This window comes from Pseudorca crassidens, chromosome 1 (assembly GCF_039906515.1).
Source record: "Pseudorca crassidens isolate mPseCra1 chromosome 1, mPseCra1.hap1, whole genome shotgun sequence".
Lineage (NCBI taxonomy): Eukaryota > Metazoa > Chordata > Mammalia > Artiodactyla > Delphinidae > Pseudorca > Pseudorca crassidens.
In genome coordinates, this window is record NC_090296.1 from 120,574,199 (window position 1) to 120,597,345 (window position 23,147).

Here is a 23,147-nt window from a genome sequence, read left to right on the forward strand (position 1 = left end):
AGGTATTTCTTTTAGCCTAAGGAATTCATGAAAAAAATTACTGAACAAATAAGGGTACCAGGAACCAAGAAAATTTGCGACTCTCTCTGCCTTAACAAGTTATTACAAACATTTAAAGATTAATACATTTGAAGTGCTATGTGGGTAGATTACTGTATGCCATGCCTGCTTGTAACAGGGCAAACTAATCTTGCCTGGGCTTTAGGGACAGATAGCTTTTCTGAGAAAGTGATATTTAAGCTGAGCTTGAGGGAAGACTAGTTAATTGGAGAGGGGTGCCGGTGGGAATAGCTTGTGTGAAGAGGGCAGATGTTGTATGAGACTGACAGGAGTGCAGCATGCTTTACCGGATGAAGGAAGAGCGATTCAAGGGGAGGGGCCTGGAGAGTAGGCAGAGGCCAATCACAGAGTGATGCGGCAAGCCAGTTAAGGAGTTTATTTAGACTTGTTTTTAATAAAAAGTAGTGGCAAGCCTTTGAGAGATTTTAAGTGAAGGAAGAATATCTTAGGTCACCCCCTGCTGAGAGAATAAAATAAAAGATGATAAATGTAAATATTTAAGCAATGCTATATTCTAAGTATACTGAATGGATGGATATTTTTTGGTAAAATTTTGAAGTGCCTTGATTTTTCAAAGGCATTTGTAAACTTTCATGAGTATAATTTTTTCTTAATTTTTTGAACACATATACTCTTTTGTTCAACTTGGTTGATATGACATAGGCTTTTTAAATGAAAATCAAAATCAAGATAGAACATTAAACTGTAAAATATTTATATTGGTGTAATTTTTTTGTATTTTTTGTCAAATGGCAAAGACTTTGTCCAAATTTTTTAATTAATTATTAATATAGTTAATGACTATTTTAAATTGTTAATTTGCATAATTTAACTGCCAATCTAATATATCTCTGAGTTTAAATTTGGGTGGTGTAATGAAGACTTAATAGTTATACAGAAAAGGTATAAAGGTAATTCTTCTTATTTAACCATTTTTTACTGCCCTGAAGTTTATATTTTGATTTATTTTACTATAGTTCCAGTAAATTAATGCAGTATAAAAATTTTTATAGTAATAAGAAGCAAATTACTGTAGGTTACTTCTGAAAAATTCCTAAAGCTCACTTTCAAGAGTTTTAGGACTTGAAGAATCAGTTTCATATTCATCAAATGGGGATTGAAACCCCTCGTGGTGTTTGGGAAAGGGTGCTTTGTCTATTTGGAATTTATTTATCGTTGTAAGTGTTGGAAAATGTTAAACCAAGTGAATATTATTTCCTTTCCTCTGCCAGTGAGTTTCATATTTATTTATAACTATTCTTTTATTAGGTAATAAAGAATTAGTGTCATACTTAAATTCATAATGTAAGTAACCTATAAATAAAGGGCTGTGTAGATGTATATTTGAAAAAGTCTTGGTTTCATTTGTTCATATGAAGAAATCTGATTCCAACTCGAGTTGTTCACAAAGGAGTTGATCAGTAGTTCTCGTGAAAAAAAGAGGTAAAACTAAGTTGGAAAGCTTTCTCTGGCTGAGAATATAGGGTTTATAGCAAATGTTTTCTTTAAATTATGTTTTTTCCATGTTCAAAGAACTGGCTGAAGACTTAGAAGAATTAACCTGATCCCTCCAGTGGTCTTTACATCAAAATGAATTCTAGATGAAGATTAAATATAGAACATGAAACCACAAAAGTACTAGCACAAAACAAAGCTGAATTTTAAAAAATATTCTTGCGATAAAGAAAACCTTTTTAAATGTAACAGATTTACTTTTATGTAGTTAAAATATATTTTCTTATAACAAAAAAATCATATCAAAGTAGAAAAAAGAACATTTACAAAACTTGATAGCTATGTCCAAAAATTGCTTTTAGTCAATAGGATGAATAATCCACTAGAAAAATGGACAAAGGGTGTGTATAGTGAATTTATGAAAGAAATACAGCTGGTAAACATAGAAGAGATACTGTATTAACAAAGAATCATTTCAGTTTTCTACCTCCTTTACATTCTGTAGAAAATTTCACTTTGAATACCGTAATTTTAAATATTTTTAAATCCCATTGTAGGGTTTGAAATAAAACTTTTACTAGATACTCATATCATCTAACAAGGTTGGATTATCTCTGCTAGCAGGGTCTTTTTTCCTAATGTTCTTCTAAATGGGTCAAATTTTGATTTTCTAATAAAAAGTAGATTTTATTTATTAGATATTCATAGTGAAATGACTGTATTTGTGTATCATACCTAAGGGGGAACCACTTAAGAATAATTTTTGGACATGTTATACTTTCTTACAGCAGTAGTAGAGAAAAGTTTTGCTTAACTTTGTTCTTTTTCTTTATTATTTTTGCAGGATCCAGCATTCGGACATTCACTCCATTTTATTTTTTGGTGGAACCAGTGGATACCCTCTCAGTTAGAGGCTCTTCTGGTATACTAAACTGTTCAGCATATTCTGAGCCTTCTCCAAAAATTGAATGGAAAAAAGATGGAACTTTTTTAAACTTAGTGTCAGACGATCGACGCCAGCTTCTCCCAGATGGATCTTTATTTATTAGCAATGTGGTGCATTCCAAACACAATAAACCTGATGAAGGTTATTATCAGTGTGTGGCCACTGTTGAGAGTCTTGGAACTATTGTCAGCAGAACAGCCAAGCTCACAGTAGCAGGTAAGTTTTGTTGAGTAATTTATTTGTATTTTCAAATTTTTTATAAAGGGTAAATCTTGATGGAAGCAGTATTGTCTTAGAGTTTTCATTAAACTGGTTACAGCAAATACACTCATTTAACAAGTATCTATTGAGCATATACCAGGTGTATAGGATTATGCTAGGACTTGATCAGTGCTGTAGGGATTAAACTATAGCACTTTTCCACTTTCTAATGGTTTAGATGGCTTAAAGTTGCTATCAGAAGTACTGAGCCAGGTCTTTTTATCTTTTTAACTTGGAAATGGCAAAAGAAGTTGTGCAGGAAAATTGTCACTTTGATTGTGAACTTTTATCCTACCCACATAACCATTTAGCATGATTTTGTAAAACTTGTAGTATAGTCAGTCTTGGTTCTTTATGCCTTAACCAAGGAAATGACATTTAATTGGATTATTTAAAAATCTGTAGGATACCGTGCTCTGAAACGGGAGAGGCCACCGTAGTGGGGAGCCCGCTCACCGCAATGAAGAGTGGCCCACACTCACCGCAACTAGAGAAAGCCCACCAAAAACTAAAAATTAAAAAAAAAAAATCTGTAGGATATATATGTATATATATAAAGAGCAGAAGGTTGTAAAGAGAAAAATTCACTCTCTTTTAGCGCATTCCTGTTTGAAAAATGTTGGAAAGTGTAAGAACAATTAAAGATCTAGAAAGATAAGCTATGGTTCCTAAAGAGATCATACTGTTTGCAGTAGATATTATAGTCCTCAGATCAGTGTTTTTACACTTGAGAACCAGATGAAGTAAGTTTCTGTTAAGGGTCAGATTGTACAAAAATTGTTTTATCTTTAAGTCTTATATTTATTCTCGCCTTGGTGAAATGCTAACATGTGAACAAAGAATATGACTGAGACAGTAGTTTCCCATCTTGTTCCCACTCTTGGATCATGGCTCCCCACCTCCTACTCACTACAGGTTGTATTTGCTTGTTCATTCAGAGTGTGATGGCTCTTTTTCTCTTTGCAGCCAAATACTCAAAAGTTGAATTTGAGTGTGATGTACAGCCACTGTAATTATTTCATAATCACAGATTGAGGATGGAAAAATAAAAGGAGAAAAGAATCAGGCCTTTTGACAGTTTGCCTTTTCTCTTTTTTCTTTCTTCTCTTTCTTTCAAAAATCTTTTTGCCATACTTTCTCCAAAATGTTGATAAATAAGTTAGCATTATGACTGACTGCCCCTTATAATGTCACTTAGGTCAGCCTTTGTTTATCATTCACATTTTAAGCTGGGCTTTTAATCTTAACTCCTTCCTCTCAGCTGTCCCCCACGTCCAATCACCAAATCGAGTGAATTCTGCTTCCTAATTCCTCTGTACTTGATCCACATGCTCCTTCCTGAGGCTACTCCTGGTCATCCCTCATCACAACCTTGTAACTGTCTGCCACCTCATTTTTTCCCTCCTCCAACCCAGTCTCCACTGTGTGGTCAGAGCACTCTTTCTCACCCTTCAGTGGCTCTCCAGTAAAAAACATCAAGTTAATGTCTAAACTCTTTAACAGGCCTGTTGAGTTCTTTCGTGAGGTTACCTCCACTTCTCCAGCTTCATTCCTAACACTCCGTTCTGCTTCTGTCCCTGCCCCCTACCACCATCAGCACCCTCACCTCATTTTAGGCTCTGGCAGTACTGAATGTTTTCACTTCCTTTCATCCTCTGCCTCTGACCTTTGTTCACGGCTTCCTCACTGCCTATTAATCCTGTCCTCCACCTTTTCTTCTCTTTCTTCTCCTCTGCTAGGTTTGTTCATCATTCCTTTTAGCTTTCATATCCTTTAGGAAACATTTTTGACCTAATATCTAAGTAAATAGGCAATTTTAATACAAAACCCAAGTTCTTTTGCTGCAAACAACATTCTGTAGGAGATTTGTTTAACCTGCTCTTGGCCTGGGTATCAGGAGGAAATAATATCTAAGCTAAGACATGAGTAGAAGTTCTTCTTAATAGTTGCATTAGTATCCATTGTATTTGTATATATTGTGATTTATCTAAAAATTCCCTTTTTGATGAATAGTTAATGGATAAAAATTGTTTGATCTTATAGACAGTAGTATAGTGAACAAACTTTTGCAAATCTTTATTTCTGTAGAATAGAATACGACTGGAGATGGAGGGAATGAGGGCATGAAGAGGGTGGGAAAGGGGTGGGCACAAGGAACGGGAATGACTGCAAGTGAATACAAAGTTTCTTTGGGGGATGGTGAAAATGTTCTAAAATTAGATGATAGTGATGGTTGCACAACTCTGCATATACTAAAGACCATTGAATTGTGCACTTTAAATGGTAGCCTTTATCATATAAATTGTACCTCAGTAAAACTATTTTTAAAAAAATGCTGCCAAAAAAAGATACGCTCCTGCTAAATTGCCATTCTGAAAAACTATTGGTTAGAGTTCTTTGTTTGCAAGCAATAGAAACTGACTCTGGCTAAGTCAAACAAGAAGGGGAATTTTTGAAAGCACACTAAGTAGATAGCTCATAGAATTAAATGTGACAGGTCTTCTTCTCTGGGCTGTCTCATATCTCCACAGCAGAAATTTTTCTTTTACTGCCTGGGCAGTCCCCTGGCTGTGGGTGTTTTGTGCCCAAAGGTGGGGTAACTGGGTAGTCTAAATACACACACTGTTAATCCCTTCTTGTCAATCCCATGCCTCACTCCCACTCTCTCTCTTTTCTCCTGCAATTCTCCAAAGACAGCAGGACAAACTGGCCTCCTACTCGTGAGCAAAAGAAGCTGCAGCGTTTTCTGCCTCGATATGTCAGTTACTAGTTCCTCCATCTGCTTTCCCTATCCAGAAACTTTTTGAAATCTCTTGTCTGCCAACTTCCCATATGTTGTTGTGGGTTTATATTTTAAAAAATTACTCATTTTCATGAGAGCACAGGAGGGAGAATATTTTGACTTTTTAAAAATAGAACTAGTTCTTGGTTTTATTTGATTCCTTTTTTCCTCTACTCTATTAGTTTCTGTTTATCTTTGTTAATTCTTGCTTCTAATTTTCCAATTTCTGAAAAGTAGATATTTGGTTAATTTTATCTTTATTTCTTTCCTTCAAAAATCCCCTTGAAATAAAAAATAAAGAAAAAATTTGTAGCAGAGCTAGACAACCTGTGTGTCATTTCCATATAGACTAATTGACTATCATAGAACTAGAAAACCTGGAATTATGTTTCTCATTATTTAATGTTTGCTAGTCTTTGAAGAAACATTTTGTTGTGTTCTGAGCATATCAGAGTCACTTAAAATTTTTTTTTTATTTTTATACAATTTTTAAAGGTTACTTGCCATTTACAGTTATTATAAAATTATTGGCTATATTCTTCATGTTGTGCAATACATCATTGAGCCTATCTTATACCCAATAGTTTGTACCTTCCACTCCCCCTCCCATGTGTCCCCACCCCACTTTCCCCCACGTTAACCACTAGTTTTTTCTGTATATCTGCTCTTTTTTTTTTTTAAGAAAAAAAGATAATTTAGATTTTATTATAAGAAGAGGTTCTGCTCATCTAAGGCACCTTTAGAAATAAACAGTCAGCCCACAGATTGGGGAAAATATTCACAGTATATGCTTAAAAAAGAACTCATGGCTGCAATATATTTTTAATAACTACTACAAACCAACAATAAAAAGAAAAACAACACTTTTTTTTTTTTTTTTTTTTTTTTTAAATGTGGTACGCAGGCCTCTCACTGTTGTGGCCTCTCCTGTTGCGGATCACAGGCTCCAGACGCGCAGGCTCAGTGGCCATGGCTCACAGGCCCAGCCGCTCCGCAGCATGTGGGATCTTCCCAGACCGGGGTCATGAACCTGTGTCCCCTGCATCGGCAGGTGGACTCTCAACCACTGCGCCACCAGGGAAGCCCCAACCCTATTTTTTAATGGGCAAAAGACTTGAACAGACATTTAATAAGAGAAAATGTAGGTGTAGCTGATATCACATGTAAAGATGCTCAAAATCATTAATCATTAGGAAAATGCAAATTAAAACCACAATGGGGTACCATTTCACACCTGTTAGAGTGGCTAAAAGTCAAAAAGTATGCCAGTACCAAATGAGGATGTGGAGCAGTGGATCCTTGTATATCTGCTCTTAACCATTACGTTCTGTGGCGTCTACAAAGTATTTATGACTACATTTTTTTGGTTAATATTCTATTTTGAAATAATTTTAAATTTGTGGAATTGTCATAAGAATGAAACCAAGAAATCTCATATATTCTTCAATCAGATTACCCGATTGTTAACATTTTACCACATCTGCTTATCATCTAATATGCACATACCCACATAAAATTTTTTCTTAACCATTAAGAGTAAGTTGCAGATGTTACCCCAACCTAAATACTTCTGTGTGTATTTCCTAAAAACAAGGACCTCTTCCTAAGTAAACATCCATCAATATTAGGAAATTAACCTTAATAAAATTCTATCATTTAATCCATAGATACAATTCATATTTCATTGGTTGTCTCAATAATGTTCTAAGTAGCAGAAAAAACAAAAGCAGAAACTTTGCCCCATCATCCCCCTTCCTTTCTGGTCCAGGGTTACAAGTTTTACTTAGTAGTTCTCTCCTTAGATTCTTACGATCTCAAACCATTCTTCAGTTTATCCTTGTCTCATTTCAGATTTTCTAATTTTCCTCCATGAATAGATTTAGATTTTGCATTTTGGGGAGAAATATCACAGAAGTGATGCTGTATTATTAGTGCATCATATCAGGAAGCATGTGGTGTTTTGTTCCATTACTGGTGATGTTAACTTTTATTACTTGGTTAAGATTGTCTGTACTATGTTTCTTTACTCTAAAGTTAATAAATACTTTGTACTTTTATTAATTAGTAATAAGTATTTTGGGAAGAAGTAATTTGATACTCTGTAAATATCCTATTCTTCATCCAACTTTCACTTACTAGTTTTAGCATCCATTCTTGATTCTTCCTGCATTAATGTTCATTATCCCAGATCTAGCCAGAGGAAACTCCTTTTGATCTGACTTCTGTGTCCTTTTGATATGTCCCTGTTATCCTTTAGATACTTCCTTACTTTCTCTCACAAGATTTTCCAGACTCATATTGTTCTTTCCCTACTCCAGTCCTAGAATCAGCCATTTCTCCAAGCTGCGTTAGTGGAGAATAGTATTTAGAAATCATGATTAGGTCACCGTATGTACACATTGCTACTGAAGTGACATTGATTCTGGACTCTCTGGCCAGAGTTAGTATGCGTGTGTGTGTATCTGTAATAACTGTATATGAAACGTATATATATTTTACGCATATACATTTATATCCAGATATACATCTATCTATATACATCTATAGTTTTATAAAACTGTTAAGTTTACACTGATACCTCTGTTCTAGTGCAATACCATGGGATTTATTCTACCCTTCTGCTTTTAATATTTGTACCTTGCTTCTTCAACTGTGAGGAATCTGACTCCAGTTATTCCTAGTACATTTATTTACTTGATCTGTATCCCTGTATGTAGCCAATATCCTGACCCATGGACCTTCTTGACCCTGGTTCCACTACACATGTGGCCACACCGGCTGACTTGCTCCTGGTTCCTATGACTACGTTTTAAAGTAATATTTAACTACTTTTTATTTTCTCGTTTTCTTTATTGTCTAGGTCTTCCAAGATTTTCCAGCCAACCAGAACCTTCTTCGGTTTATGTTGGGAACAGTGCAATTCTGAATTGTGAAGTTAATGCAGATTTGGTCCCATTTGTGAGGTGGGAACAGAACAGACAGCCTCTTCTTCTGGATGATAGACTTACCAAACTTCCAAGTGGAACACTAGTTATCAGCAACGCAACTGAAGGAGATGGGGGACTCTATCGCTGCATAGTTGAAAGTGGTGGGCCACCAAAGTATAGTGATGAAGTTGAATTAAAAGTTCTTCCAGGTATTAGATTATTATCAGCACTGATGGTTTTATGTTTATTAATGGATAAAAATTGTTCTGTTAGAATTTTTTTTAATAAACACTGTTACAGGTGTGGGTTGAGATATTAATGTCAGCATAAAGAGTTTCAGTTTCTTACAGGGAGACAAAAGAAGAAAACATACCAGACAGATTTTTAGCAAATGTGTTGGTCAGTAAAAATTTACCAAGCAGTAAAGTATGTTCAGTATCTGTGGCATTCTTCGTGGCCAAAGAAACATTAGCTCTGTGTCTTTTGTCAAACCTCTATCTTCTGCTCTCTCCCCCAATAGCATACTTTTTATAGTTCTCTTACCTCCCTGTAATAAGGTTGTTTTTATAGTTCTCTTACCTCCCTGTAATAGGGTTGTTTTTGTAGTTAAGTCTTTTTACTTATAAGAATCAGAGACTCACTCAGGCTGGTTCATATAAGGGATGGGCAGAGTAGTAACTGTTAGTACAGCATCTCTAGAGACACTGGTGAGCAAGAGTTCTTGGATCTTTGTGATGCTCCCCCATTTTAATGAACGCTCCTCTTTCTGTCTTTCCTTCTCTTTGTGGGTTCTCATTCTTTCTGCCCTTACTGGCTTTCCTCATAATCTGTTTTGTGCATCTTTTCTCAGCTCTGTAACTTCTGCTTTCTTGTGATGTCCTCTCACTTGTGGCTCATCATAGTCCCTCTACCCTCTTGGTGTTTCATGACCTTTCAGCTTCTGTTCGCACTGCTACATGCCTGATTCTTTCCATATTTCTCATTTCAAATCTGAGTTGGACCATCCCTACATTGTTTGGACAGTTTTTATATATAACCATTTTGTAGGCATGTTTTTAGCCTATGGATTGGCTTGCAAAGGGAGGCCAATGTTATCCAATGTTATGAGTAGCCACTCTTGAGAGTATTCCTAATGGGCCTTGAACTGATTTTTTAAAATGCAGTCTCTTCCTTTGTCATCGTCGTTCTTGCTCTTATCATTCCTATCCCAGTGTATTCTCAGCTCAGCAGCCACAGTTATCTTTTAAGATGTTTATTAGATCATGTCACATCTTTGCGTAAAACCTTCTAATGGTTTCCCATCTCAGAGCAAATGTTAAAAGTCCTTGGCCTGTAAGGTTTTGTATAACCTTAATGCCACCTCCCTCCCCCATCTCTCTTCTTACATCTCATACCCTTCTCTCCCTCACTCTGTGATTGTAGCCACCTTATGTTTTTGGAACACTCCAAACATGCTCTTGCTTTAGGGTCTTTCTACTTGCCGTTTTCTCTGCCTGGACTCCTCTTCCCTCAGATATCTCTGCCTGACTCACTGTCTTACCTCTCTGCTCAAATATCACTTTATCAGTGAAGCTTTCTTGGACCACTGTTTAAAACAACAGTCTTCCATTTGTGCCCCAGCACTTTCTCCTTCCCCCTTCATTTTACTTGAGAACATATCACCAGCTGACATACCATGTCTTTTATTTGTTGTCTCTCTCCCCTTATTAGTATGTAAGCTCAACTAGGGCAGGGAATTTTGTCTGCTGCCAAGAATGGTAACTGGCACATAGAAGCCAATAAATATTTGTTCAGATTTGTTTGTTTTGATCAAAATTTGATTAATTCTAGGTAAATAGTTCAAGGTGAAAGAGAACTATTGCTATATAGCGATGTCTTCCTGCCTACTTCCTGACTTGCTCTTATGTGACAGAGGGCATATTTGATAGCAGACAGAGGTCATATTTTTTTCTCTAAATCTGTGGTAGCAGTCAAGCAAATCCTAAAACCAGATTCAAGTAAATAAGATTCTTGTTGTCAAAAGGATGAGCCACCATGAAATATCTGAAATAAAAAGTACAGAATGTTTTGTTTACTTAACGGAGAGCTATGCTTGTAAAGCATAGTCGTCTTGAATAATGCAAACTGCTAATCTCCTATAAAATTTTTGGGAAGACATTGTTCTTGGTGTGTTGGTTAGGAGGCTGAGATGGGTTGATGTCAGTAATAGAAGCATGTTTTATGGTTGGTTACAGAGATGAGAGCAGTGTCAGCCTTAGAAGCAAGGGATTCCACCACTGAATGGCTGACTTTTAAAGGCATTGGTTAAACTCATTGGTTGGCTTTCAAAGGCATGTTCGCTGAAGCGAGTTGTACTGAACTATTAGACAGTGTTTACTTGTTACCATAGCTACAGAACTGTCATCGATTGGTTACATAAGTTTAAGGCCAGCTCTGGTGGTTGTTACCATGGCTATAGAACATCTTTTTCTAAGAGTATGGGGATAAGAGTCACATCTCTTTGCCTGAGAACAGTCTTTTTTTCTCAAAACTTAACATTAGAAATAGCACCCCCATCTAGTAGAGAACCCTATCTTCTACCCCACGAGTATGGCCTTTTCATATGCTCATAAGAGGGCAGCTGTATGAAGTGAATACACGTATAGTGGTAGCCTGTTAGTTGCACCATTATAAAATCAAAGGTTTGACAGTCTAAGTGAGAAAGTCAAAGCGATGAAGATCAAAGATTTTCAGAAGTAACACACAGGTGTAGGGAAGGAAAAGAAACCACTTATGGTATCCCTGTGAGTGGGGAGGATACTGCTAAGGGTCCTGAGCTTGATCAGTCTTTTTTCTATTTGTACCACTCATGAAGCATTTACTTTATGTTACCTTTTAAAATGAAGGGGATTCATGTCAGATCTCACTCAGATGACCAGTAAGCACATTGAAAGCAGGAGCTATAACTTATACATCTTTAAGGCCCCCAGAGAGCCTAGCACAAAGTTTTGCACATGGAAATTATTAAGAAATGTTTGCTAATTTAAATGGAATTTTCTTGTCACTTTTGCTTAAACTATTTTGTTGTATAAAGCCACACAGACTGAATAGGAATTTGCCATTCTTTATCATTAAAGTGGTAAAGTGCTTTCTTAATTATTGTCTTTTGTTTAATTTTTTTTTTTTTAGATCCTGAGGTTACATCAAACTTGGTATTTTTGAAACAACCTTCTTCCTTAGTCAGAGTCATTGGTCAGAGTGCAGTGTTACCATGTGTTGCTTCAGGACTTCCTACTCCAACCATTAGATGGATGAAAAATGAGGAAGCGCTTGACACAGAAAGGTAAAAATGTCTGCCTAAAAGCCTTTTCAGCCTTAGTGTGAGACTTGGTCTGATCTTATTTGGGACTCTTGATTAATTTTAAAACGATTATATCTTTCATTTTTATTTAACTATATCATGATGCTCATTTATCATTCTTGAAATATGTTTATATTGCTGTATATGATTAGGATGTTTAAAGAAAAAAATGCTTTTAAGATATTAAGGGATAATTATACCATTGTTTTTTTCTGAGCTGCAGTACACTTAAATTCAGGCCTTAGGACCTCCTTCCCTAAATTGTTGCAAGAGTTTCTGATCCTGACTACCTGAGACGTCTCACTTACTCTCATATGTATTTTGTCAATAGTAGTTTTTTTCTTTACTTAAACAATAAAAGAAAATGTATTCCTCATTCTTTTGTTTTTGCCTTTTAAAATCATACCAGCTTCCTTGTATGATCACAAATTTTTCATCTTACACACCACCCTTTTCTGTTGACATCAGCCACCTGTCATCTCTCCCAACCCCCCTCATTACTTCCTTAGGTAATGGATACTTTTCTCAGTTGTATTTTGGTAAGAGAACTGAGGTGGTGGTGGTGGTGGTAGTTAGGTATGTTTTGTTTACAAAACAAAGTCGTTTTGTGCATTGTAGGATGTTTAGTAACGTCCCTGGCCTTTGCCCATGAGATGCAGTAGCACTCCCAAGCTGTGACAACCAAAAATGTTTCTAGATGTTGCCAGATGTCTCTTGGGGAACAAAATTGTCCCCAGTTGAGAACCAATGTCCTAGAGCAGTGCTTTCCAATAGAAGTGTGATGTAAGCCACATACATATATAATATTAAAATTTCTAGTATACACGCACTACTAAATATACTAATTTATGCAGTGTACAGGTGAAAGGGAAATTTAGTTCTACCAAAACAGTGAAGTTTGTGTTTAATGCTGCTTCAACTTTTACATTTAAATAAAAATTAAATAAAATTAAAATTCTGTTCCTGAGTCAGTCTGGCCACATTTCAAGTGTCAGTAGCCACATGTGGCTCGTGGCTATTGATTTGGACAGAGCAAGTATAGAGCTTCGCAGTTGAGTAATTCAAAGTAAGCAGATAATCTTAATTTGTGTCGTTCAGTAAACAAGACATGGAAGGGGATACCTGACTAGTCAGCTTAGTGATCAACCTTTACTGATCAGTGGGGATGCTAGAATACAATCAGATTGTTCCTCACTTGTTCCATTAGCAAAACTGATAGTATCATCTTCAGTATCATCTGATTTCTTGCTGAACACCTATGCAGTCACCAACTTCTGCCTGTATTTTACTTCCTTTTTTCCCCACTCTTTTTCCCAGCTAAATATTATGCAAAGAATTTCTAAGACTTCAAGGGAATTATTTTAAACTTACGCTACCTGAAACATAAGGAACCTTAAAATAGGGGATACAAATTTCAAGCTCTTAGAGTAGAAATTTTAATTGGCTGCATGTTAGAACAAAGTATCAGGAATGGGAAAGCTGAGCTAGGTTATTTTTAAAACTTTTATATTTCATAATTATAGAAGTACATTCTGAAGATAAATAATGATATAAGAGTTTGATTTCTTAAGTAAGAAATAAAAGTGAGAATTTCTGTGATTCTCATTTGTTTATACAGTAATTATTCAACAAATATTTATTGAATGCTGATTACGTTAGGCCCTATTCTAGCAGGGAATAGAGTAGTGAACCAAATAGAGGTTTTTGCTCTCACGGAGCTTGTATTCCAGTGCTGAAGAGTCAGGCAATAATCATATGAACATATGAAATTTTAGTTTATGATAAGTGCTATGAAGAAAATTAAGGCAAATTTAGTAATTTCCTAGTAATATTACTCTGAATTTTAAGGATAAATAGGAGACATAAGATTGAGTAGACTGTTTCCAACCTTGAGTTCTGTAGGCTTCTGAATACTTGCGTTATATGGTAGAAAAGTCTGAGAAGCATTGCTTTGATATATCACTGTCTCAGGAAGCTTCAGAAGAATATAAGAGCAGGATACTGTTGGTGTTGTTCACATTGATGTTTCCAGACCCTGGCACAGTGCTTGGCGTATAATTGGGTAAGGATAGTGGTGACCAGTATATTTTGGTTGAATATCTGAATGTAGTATAGGAAAATGTAAGTAGATGAATGGAACACAAGAGTGCTTCAGGTTAGATGCAGGTAATTACTCAAAATATCTGTTTCTCCCAGGGCCTTATGAGATATATAGATGGACCTTAGTTAATAAATTGTTTAGACTTCAAATTAGAAAGAAATTTAGAAATTGAAAGAAAAAAGTGGCTAGAAATCCAGGTAGTAACTGGGCTGGGTCTAGTAAAAAAAACTTAAATTATTGGACATCTTTCTCTATCATTAATTTTAAGACCTCTTTGAAAATGAATACTTTAAAACATTTCCATGGCTTTTATAAATGTCTTAAGAATTGATATATTTACTTAATCTTTTGATCAGATTTGTTCCAATCCAAACCAAACATAGGTATTGAAGTGGAGGTGGTGGTGGAAATGTATCCCATTCATTGAGTAGTTTTATTTGAAAGGGGGAGAATTTAGAAAATACAGATGGCAAAGTGCAAGGTGACTGACAGCAAAATGTAATTTAGTAATTAAATAATGTTATGTTTTAGTGGAATGATAGATTAGAACCCAGCTGCAAAAGAACAGGTTATAGTTATAAAGATGCTTAATGTTATTACAGTTGACAATAGTAGAAAAATTAGAGTATTTAAAAAACAAGTAGAGGACTTCCATTTCTGGGAAGATTGAGTAGTATTTTTCTGTATTCTTCCTGCTAATTACAACTAAAAACTCTAGCCATTATATGTAAAACAAACATAAGAAGACTCTGAAAGATGGAGAGAGGAAGATTGACTGGCTAGGGGCTTTTAGACCGAAGGAACACCATGATGGTGTGTTCCCTGGTTTTTGTTTTTGCCTCGTATGTCCCAGCTTGAGCTGAAGAAGCTGATAACTTGGAAACACCACTAGGCGTAAAAAGAAAAGCTCTACCAAAAGTGTGCTCTCTCTAGCCAAAAGACCAGGAAAGAGGCAGCCTGGCAAGATAAAAACTGTTAGACTATAATCACTCCTACTCCAGCCATACACCACATAAGAAACTGTGGCCCCATCCTCTCCCATGCCAGCAAAGGCCAAGTGGGAGGCCTAGACTTCCACCCTCACCAGGTTGTAATGAGGTCTCCCATCCTCCCTGCTATATGGTGTCAGAGGCTAAGTAGAGAGCCAAGATTTTCATCCCAACTGGGAAGTATTGAGGCCCCCACCCCTGCTGTATCAGTGGAGATACACGGGGAGCCTGGACTTTTATCCCACCTGGCAATAAGAGACACTCCTTCCCAACTTCCCTTTTCCACTGGAGTGGTATCAGAGGAGTCCTGTAGAGAGTCAGGACTTTCAGCACCATGTAGCATTGACACCCTCTCTTCATGGTATCATTGGATGCCATGTGGGGAACAGTAATGAGTTACTGTTACTGCACCCAGCCAGGGGGGCAGTATCAGTGGAAGCCTGGTGAGGAGCCAGAACTCCCAACCCTGCTAAGGGGTAAAGAGGAGTCCCCACTTCCCCCTCAGGTATCAGTGGAGACTGAGTGTAGAACCTGGACTTCTACCTCCACCTGACATAATGAGGTGGCAGCTCCCCTTTCCTCTGGGTGTCAGAAGAAGCCAGCTGAAAACAAAAGGTTTAGTAAGATCCAGAGTCTTATAATATGATGCCCCAAATATCCAGATTTCAGTTGAAAATCACCCATTCATACCAAGAACAAGGAAAACCTCAAAAGAGAAAAGACAGTCAATTGAAGCCAACACTGAGATGACAGGTCTTTGAATTACCTGACAGAGATTTTTAAAGCACCCTTAGGTAGGTTTATTCCTAGCTATATTATTCTTTTTGTTGCAGTGATAAATGGCTGTGTTTCCTTAATTTCTCTTTCTTATTTTTCATTGTTAGTGTATAGGAATGCAAGAAATTTCTGTGCATTAATTTTATATCCTGCTACATTCATTGATTAGCTCTAGTAGTTTTCTGGTGGCATCTTTAGGATTTTCTATGTATAGTATCATGTTATCTGCAAACACTGACAGTCTTACTTCTTTTCCAATTTGGATTTCCTTTGTCTCTCTTTCTTCTCTGATTGCTGTGGCTAAAACTTCCAAAACTATGTCAAATAATAGTGGTGAGAGTGGGCACCCTTGTATTTGTTCCTGATCTTAGAGGAGGCAAAAGACCTGTATGCAGAAAACTATAAGACACTGATGAAAGAAATCAAAGATGATACAAACAGATGGAAAGATATACCATGTTCTTGGATTGGAAGAATCAACATTGGGAAAATGACTACACTACCCAAAGCAATCTACAGATTCATTGCAATCCCTATCAAATTACTGATGGCATTTTTCACAGAACTAGAACAAAAAATTTTACAATTCATATGGAAACACAAAAGACCACGGATAGCCAAAGCAACGTTGAGAAAGAAAAATGGAGCTGGAGGAATCGGACTCCCTGACTTCAGACTGTACTACAAAGCTACAGTAATCAAGACAGTATGGTACTGGCACAGAAACAGAAATATAGATCAGTGGAACAAGATCGAAAACCCAGAGACAAACCCACACACATATGGTCACCTTATCTTTGACAAAGGAGGCAAGAATATACAATAGAGAAATGGCAGCCTCTTCCATAAGTGGTGCTGGGAAAACTGGACAGCTACATGTAAGAGAATGAAATTAGAACACTTCCTAACACCATACACAAAAATAAACTCAAAATGGATTAAAGACCGAAATGTACGGCCAGACACTATCAAACTCTTAGAGGAAATCGTAGGCAGAACACTCTTTGACATAAACCACAGCAAGATCTTTTTTGACCCACTTCCTAGAGTAACGGAAATAAAAACAAAAACAAATGGGACTTAATAAAATTTAAAGGCTTTTGCACAGCAAAGGAAACCATAAACAAGACAAAAAGACAACCCTCAGAATGGGAGAAGATATTGCAAATGAAACAACAAAGGATTAATCTCCGAAACGTACAAGCAACTCATGCAGCTCAGTATCGCAGAAACAACCCAATCCAAAAATGGGCAGAAGACCTAAAGAAACATTTCTCCAAAGTAGGCATACAGTTGCCAACAAACACATGAAAAGATGCTAAACATCAATAATCATTAGAGAAATGCAAATCAAAACTACAATGAGGTATCACCTCACACCGGTCAGAATGGCCATCATCAAAAAATCTGCAAGCAGTAAACGCTGGGTAGGGTGCAGAGAAAAGGAAACCCTCTTGCACTGTTGGTGGGAATGTAAATTGATACAGCCACTATGGAGAACAGTATGGAGGTTCCTTAAAAAACTAAAAATAGAACTACCATATGACCGGGCGATCCCACTACTGGGCATATACCATAATTCAAAGAATTACATGTACCACAGTGTTCATTGCAGCACTGTTTACAATAGCCAGGACATGGAAGCATGTCCATCGACAGATGAATGGATAAAGATGATGTGGAACATATATACAATGGAATATTACTCAGCCATAAAAAGGAACGAAATTGAATTATTTGTAATGAGGTGGATGGACCTAGAGTCTGTCATACAGATACAGAGTGAAGTAAGTCAGAAAGATAAAACCAAATACTGTATGCTAACGCACATATATGGAATCTAAAAAAACGGTATTGATGAACCTAGTTGCAGGGCAGGAATAAAGATGCAGATGTAGAAACGGACTTGAGGACCTGGGATGGGGGGCGGGGGGGGAAGCTGGGATGAACTGAGAGAGTAGCATTGACATATATACACTATCAAATGTGAAATGGATGGCTAGTGGGAAGCTGCTGCATAGCACAGGGAGATCAGCTTGATGCTTTGTGATGATCTAGAGGGGTGTGATAGGGAGGGTGGGAGGGAGGCTCAAGGGAGGGGGTTATGGGGATATATGTATACATATAGCTGATTCACTTTGTTGTACAACAGAAACTAACACAACATTGTAAAGCATTTATACTCCAATAAAGATATATTTTAAAAAGATTTTTAACACAGTCATCATTAAAATGCTTCAACAGGGAATTATGAACACACATGAAACAAATGGAAAAATAGAGTATCTCAGCAGATAAATAGAAAGTCTCTTCAAAAAGAAAGAGAAGACTTAAAGGAGAACTAAATGGAAAATTTTGAACAAAGACAATAACCAAAATAAAGAAAAACTCAATAGATGAGCTTAGCAAGAGACTGATGGGACAGAGGAAAGAATCAGTGAACTGGAAAAAAAAGGGAGAAGACACAAATGATCAGTATTAGGACTGAACCAGGAATGCCACTACAGACCCTGCAAACATCAAAAGGATAATAAGGGAATACTATACACAACTATACATCATGTAAGTTTGATGACTTAGACAAACCATATCCTCTAAAACACAAACTACCACATCTAACCCAATGTGAAATAGATAAATTGAGTAACCCTCTTACTCTTAAGTAGATTAAATTTGTAATTTTAACCCCCCCCAAAAGTCTGCAAGTCCAGATAGTTTTATTGGAGAATTCTACCAGTGTTTAAAGAATTAAAACCAATTCTACACAATCTTTCCAGAAAATAGAAGAGAAGGAATTGAAGCTATTACCCTGTTAACAAAACCAGAGAAAGATAGTACAAAAAGGGAACACAACAGACTAGTATCCCCTGTGAATATGAACATAAAAATTCTTAACAAAATATTAGCAAATAGAATTCAGCAATAAATAAAAAGTTATATGTTCTATAAGTGTGGTTTGTTCCAGGGATGCAAGGCTGACTTAGTATCCCCGAATTAATCAGTACAATCCACCAGAATTAAAGAAAAAAAAGAAAAACCTAAACCTGATCAGATTAATCAGTGGAGAAAAAGCTGCTGACAAAATTCAACACCCATTCATTATGTTAAAAAAAAAAACCCTTAGAAAAATAACTTCAGAGCATCTACAGAAACCTACAACTAACATTATACTTAATGGCAAACAACAGTACTTCCCCATCAAGATGAGGAACCAGTTAAGGAAGTTCACCATCACAGTGCTAGAAGTTCTAACCAGTTCAATAAGACCAAAAAAAGGTATATAGATCAGAAAGGAAGGCATATAACAGTCCCTATATGCAGATATGTTTATGTAGAAAATCCTAAGGAATCCACAAAACTTACAACTAAGAAGTGAGTTGAGTAATGTCACAAGATACAAGATAAACATAAAAATCAGTTGTATTTCTGTATTCTAGCAATGAACATGTGAACACAAATTGCAAATACAGTAGCATTTGCAGTCACTCACATCTTAAGTGTAAATTAACAAAACTTGTTAAATTTGCATACTAAAAACTATAAAATGCTAATGAAAGAAATCAAAGAAGAGCTAAATAAATGGAGAGACATACCATGTCCATGGATTAGAAGACTCAGCATAGTAAAAACGTCAGTTCTCTTCAAATTTATATACAGGTTAACTCAATTCTTGTCAAAATCCCAATAAGATTTTTTGTAAATATAGATAAAATTATTCTAAAATTTATATGGAAAAGCAAAGGAACTAGAGTAGTTAAAAGTTTTTTTTTTAAAGTGGGAAGAATCAGTCTATTTGATTTTAAGACTTACTATGTATCTACAGTAAAAAAGACTATATGGTGTTGATGGAAAGATAGACTGATATATCAGTGGGATGAAATAGAGAATCCAGATATAGATCCATACAAAAATTCCCAACTAATTTTTGACAAAGATGCAAAAGCAATTCAGTGGAGGAAAAGTAGCCTTTTCAACAAATGCTACTAGAATAACTGGACACCCATCCATAGACAAAAACCTGAACTTCAAGCTGAGTCTCATACGTTATGTAAAAAATTAACTCAGAATAGATCATTACCTAAATGTAAAATATGCAACATGAAATTTTAGAAAAGAAACATAAGAGAAAATCAGGATCAAGGCCTAGGCAAAGAGTTTTTAGATTTTACACCAAAAGCACAATCTATAAAAGGAAAAATTGAAACTGGATTTCATCAAAATTAAAACGTTTTGCTCTGTGAAAGACCCTGTTAAGAGGATGAAAAGATAAGCTACAGAGTGGAGAAGATATTTGCAAACCACATCTCTAACAAAGGAATATTATCTACAATGTGTAAAGATATCTCAAAACTCAGTATTAAAAAAAAGCATATAATTTAACTAGAACATGGGCAGAAGGTATGGATAGGTGGTTCACCAAAGAAGATGTACAGATGGCAAATAAGCACAAGAAAAGTTGTTTTAACATCATTAGCCATTAAGGAACTGCAAATTAAGACCACAAGATATCACTACATACCTATCAGAATACCTAAAATTTTTTTAAAGTGACAGTACCAAATGCTGTCAAATATGTGGAGAAACGAGATCACTCTGACATTGCTGGTAGGAATGTGAAATGGTACAGCCACTCTGAAAACCTGTTTGGCAGTTTCTGAAAAAATATGTTGCAACTGCCATATGACCTAACATTTTACATTCTTGGGCATTTATCCCGTATAAATGAACTTATGTTCACACAGAAACCTATACATGTATGTATATAGCAGCTTTATTCATAATAGCCCCAAACTAGAAACAACCCAGATGTCCTTCATTGAGTGAATGGTTAAACAAGCGATGTCTATCCATACTATGGAATTACTCTTAAGCAATAAAAGGAATGATAATTGCAACAATCTGGATGAATCTCCAGAGAATTATACTGAGTGAAAAAAAGCCAATCCCCAGAGGTTACATATTGTATGACTATTTACGTAACATTCTTCTTGAAATGACAGAATTATTGAAATGGAGAACAGATTAGTGATTGCCAGGGGTTAATGAGGGAGGTGGTAGAGGGAGGGAAGTGGGTGTGGCTGTATGTAAAAGGACAATATGAGGGATCCTTGTGGTGGAAATGTCAGTCTCCTGGTTGTAGTTTTACTAGATATTACTGTTGAGGGAAACTAGGTAAAGGGTACATGAGATCTCTTTGTATTATTTCTTAGCACTGCATGTGAATCTACAGTTCAAAATAAAAAGTTTAAAGAAAAAAAAATGAGAGCATGTAAGATTAGCTTTCACCTACCCTTCCTTTCCTGCTGTTTTAGAGGAAGAGGGTGTGTAAGAAGTCCTTTTGTGCTCTCGATATTATTGTTTTCCATTCTCTCCAGCGAAATGTCTATTTCTAACTTCCTGGCAAGTTCTTTTGGTATACCATTTTGTAGAATTACCATTTTTTATGTCTATCTTTCCCACTCAGTTGCATGACAGTACTGATTTTGTTTTTGTTCACTGCAGTATCCCAGCTGCTACCTGACATATATAGGCACACCAATAAAGAATTGTTAAATGAATGATAAATCCCTCTCCTTAACTTTATCATCCAGCTTCTTAAGAGTGGTCATTACTTTATGCCTTCTCTTTACCCCTCTTGTTACTGCCATAATTCATCCTCTTTAATTCTGAACCATTACACTAACTTTACAACTTCTAGTCTTTTCCCCACTCCTCACTTCTCTTGTTTCCTCACTAAATCTGATCTTGTTATTGATCTGCTCAAAAGCCTTTCCCTTTTGCTAAAGAAATGTCTCCTTAGCACAGCGGTCCCCAACCTTTTTGGCACCAGGGGACTGGTTTTGTGGAAAAAATTTTTTCCACGGACCAGGGAGGGCGGGGTGGGGGGATGGTTCAGGGGTAATGCAAGCAAAGGAGGGGATGGTTCAGGGGGTAATGCCAGCGATGGGAAGCGGCAGATGAAGCTTTGCTTGCTCACCCGCCCCTCACCTCCTGCTGTGCGGCCCGGTTCCTAACAGGCGGCGGACTGGTACCGGTCCCGGTTCTGGTCTGTGGCCCGGGGTTGGGGACCCCTGCTTCAGCACACCAAGCTCTCCTCAGCTGACCCCCGGCTACTCAGAGACACATATATACATACACTCCTGTGTCCAGCAACACTTGATTTGGGTCCGTTGACCATGAATGCTTTTTTACTCATTGTTTCTGTTGCCTGCATTTTTGAATTTTGGAGCTGTAAAAGCTTGATTGCCATTTTACTATAAGCCACCATATGTTAGGTGAACAAGTTAAGTGAATTCTGATAAGCTAGTGGACGTTTTTCCTCCCAGCCTTCTTTTAAGGAAAGTAAAGTAAGCTCCATTAAGAAAGATTGACTTCTCCGGTACTTGTACTCAGTTATGGCAAACATGAGGCATAGCAGTATCAGGAATATTTTTTAGTGTAAGTATTAGATATAAATTGCTGTACCTCAATTTCAAAAGTACCATACCAGCCAGTGTTTCAAATTGTGTTCCTCTCAGCTGGGTATCATGTGTGTGTAGTGCTAGTTTCCCTTTTGTGAACCTTGTTTTCCATTTATGAAACTTAGTTGTGATTTTGTCCAAGAGTAATATATAGGATATTAATTTTTGTAAATTTATTTTGTGAGGCACCCACACCCTGTCTTATCTCTGTTTCTTTTATCCCAGTCATTCTTGCTTTCTTCCATTATATGTTGTCTTGCTTCTCTATCACATAAAGTTGTAATTTGAGGGTATAATTAAGATAGTTCACATTGGAAGACCACTTGATGAAGTTTAGTCTTGATCTTGCAGGGTATTTCTTAGAGAAGTCACCAAATCTGATTCTGGTTTTCCTTTCTTTGTCCAGAAACTTAATCTTGCCTATCAGATTTAGAAAGACTACCCAAACCCACAGTGTACTGAAACTTAGACCAAGATAGTACTTTACTTACAATGAGAATTATTAAGTGTGGCACAGACTGAATAGTCGTCGTTTCCTCTGACTTTTTTCCGTGTCAAGAATTCCATATGGGGCTTCCCTGGTGGCGCAGTGGTTGAGAGTCCGCCTGCTGATGCAGGGGACACGGGTTCGTGCCCTGGTCCGGGAAGATCCCACATGCCGCGGAGCGGCTAGGCCCGTGAGCCATGGCCACTGAGCCGGCGCATCCGGAGCCTGTGCTCCACAACGGGAGAGGCCCGCGTACCGCAAAAAAAAAAATAAAAAAAAGAATTCCATATGAAAAGCCAAATTGTAATCAAAACTTTTTTGTTGAGCATAGTTACAGACAGGAAATATAACAATATTAAGATTTGAGAGAGAAATCTGCCTGTGAAAGTCAGTTAGATGTAGAACCTCAAAGTAAAAATGAAATTGTAATTCTCTAAAATCTCCAAATTTAACTAAACTTATTCACTTTATAAAAATTTCATCAGAATGTTAGTTTGTGATTTCTTCCTTGATGTTATAGGATCATTTGGCTTTCTTTTTAAGTATTCTGTTTGAGGGAGA

General features: G+C 36.6%; 1 protein-coding gene across 17 annotated transcripts in view; it reads left to right on the forward strand.

Annotated features, from left to right (window-relative positions):
- The window catches only part of NEO1 (neogenin 1), a 241,339-nt gene that overhangs the window by 68,363 nt on the left and 149,829 nt on the right, over positions 1-23,147 (forward strand). For all 17 annotated transcript variants that reach the window (XM_067752811.1, XM_067752949.1, XM_067752918.1 and 14 more), the window contains exons 2-4: positions 2,360-2,677; positions 8,365-8,640; positions 11,600-11,753. In XM_067752811.1, coding sequence (XP_067608912.1) covers positions 2,360-2,677; positions 8,365-8,640; positions 11,600-11,753 — 748 coding nt within the window. The remainder of the gene's footprint in view (positions 1-2,359; positions 2,678-8,364; positions 8,641-11,599; positions 11,754-23,147) is intronic.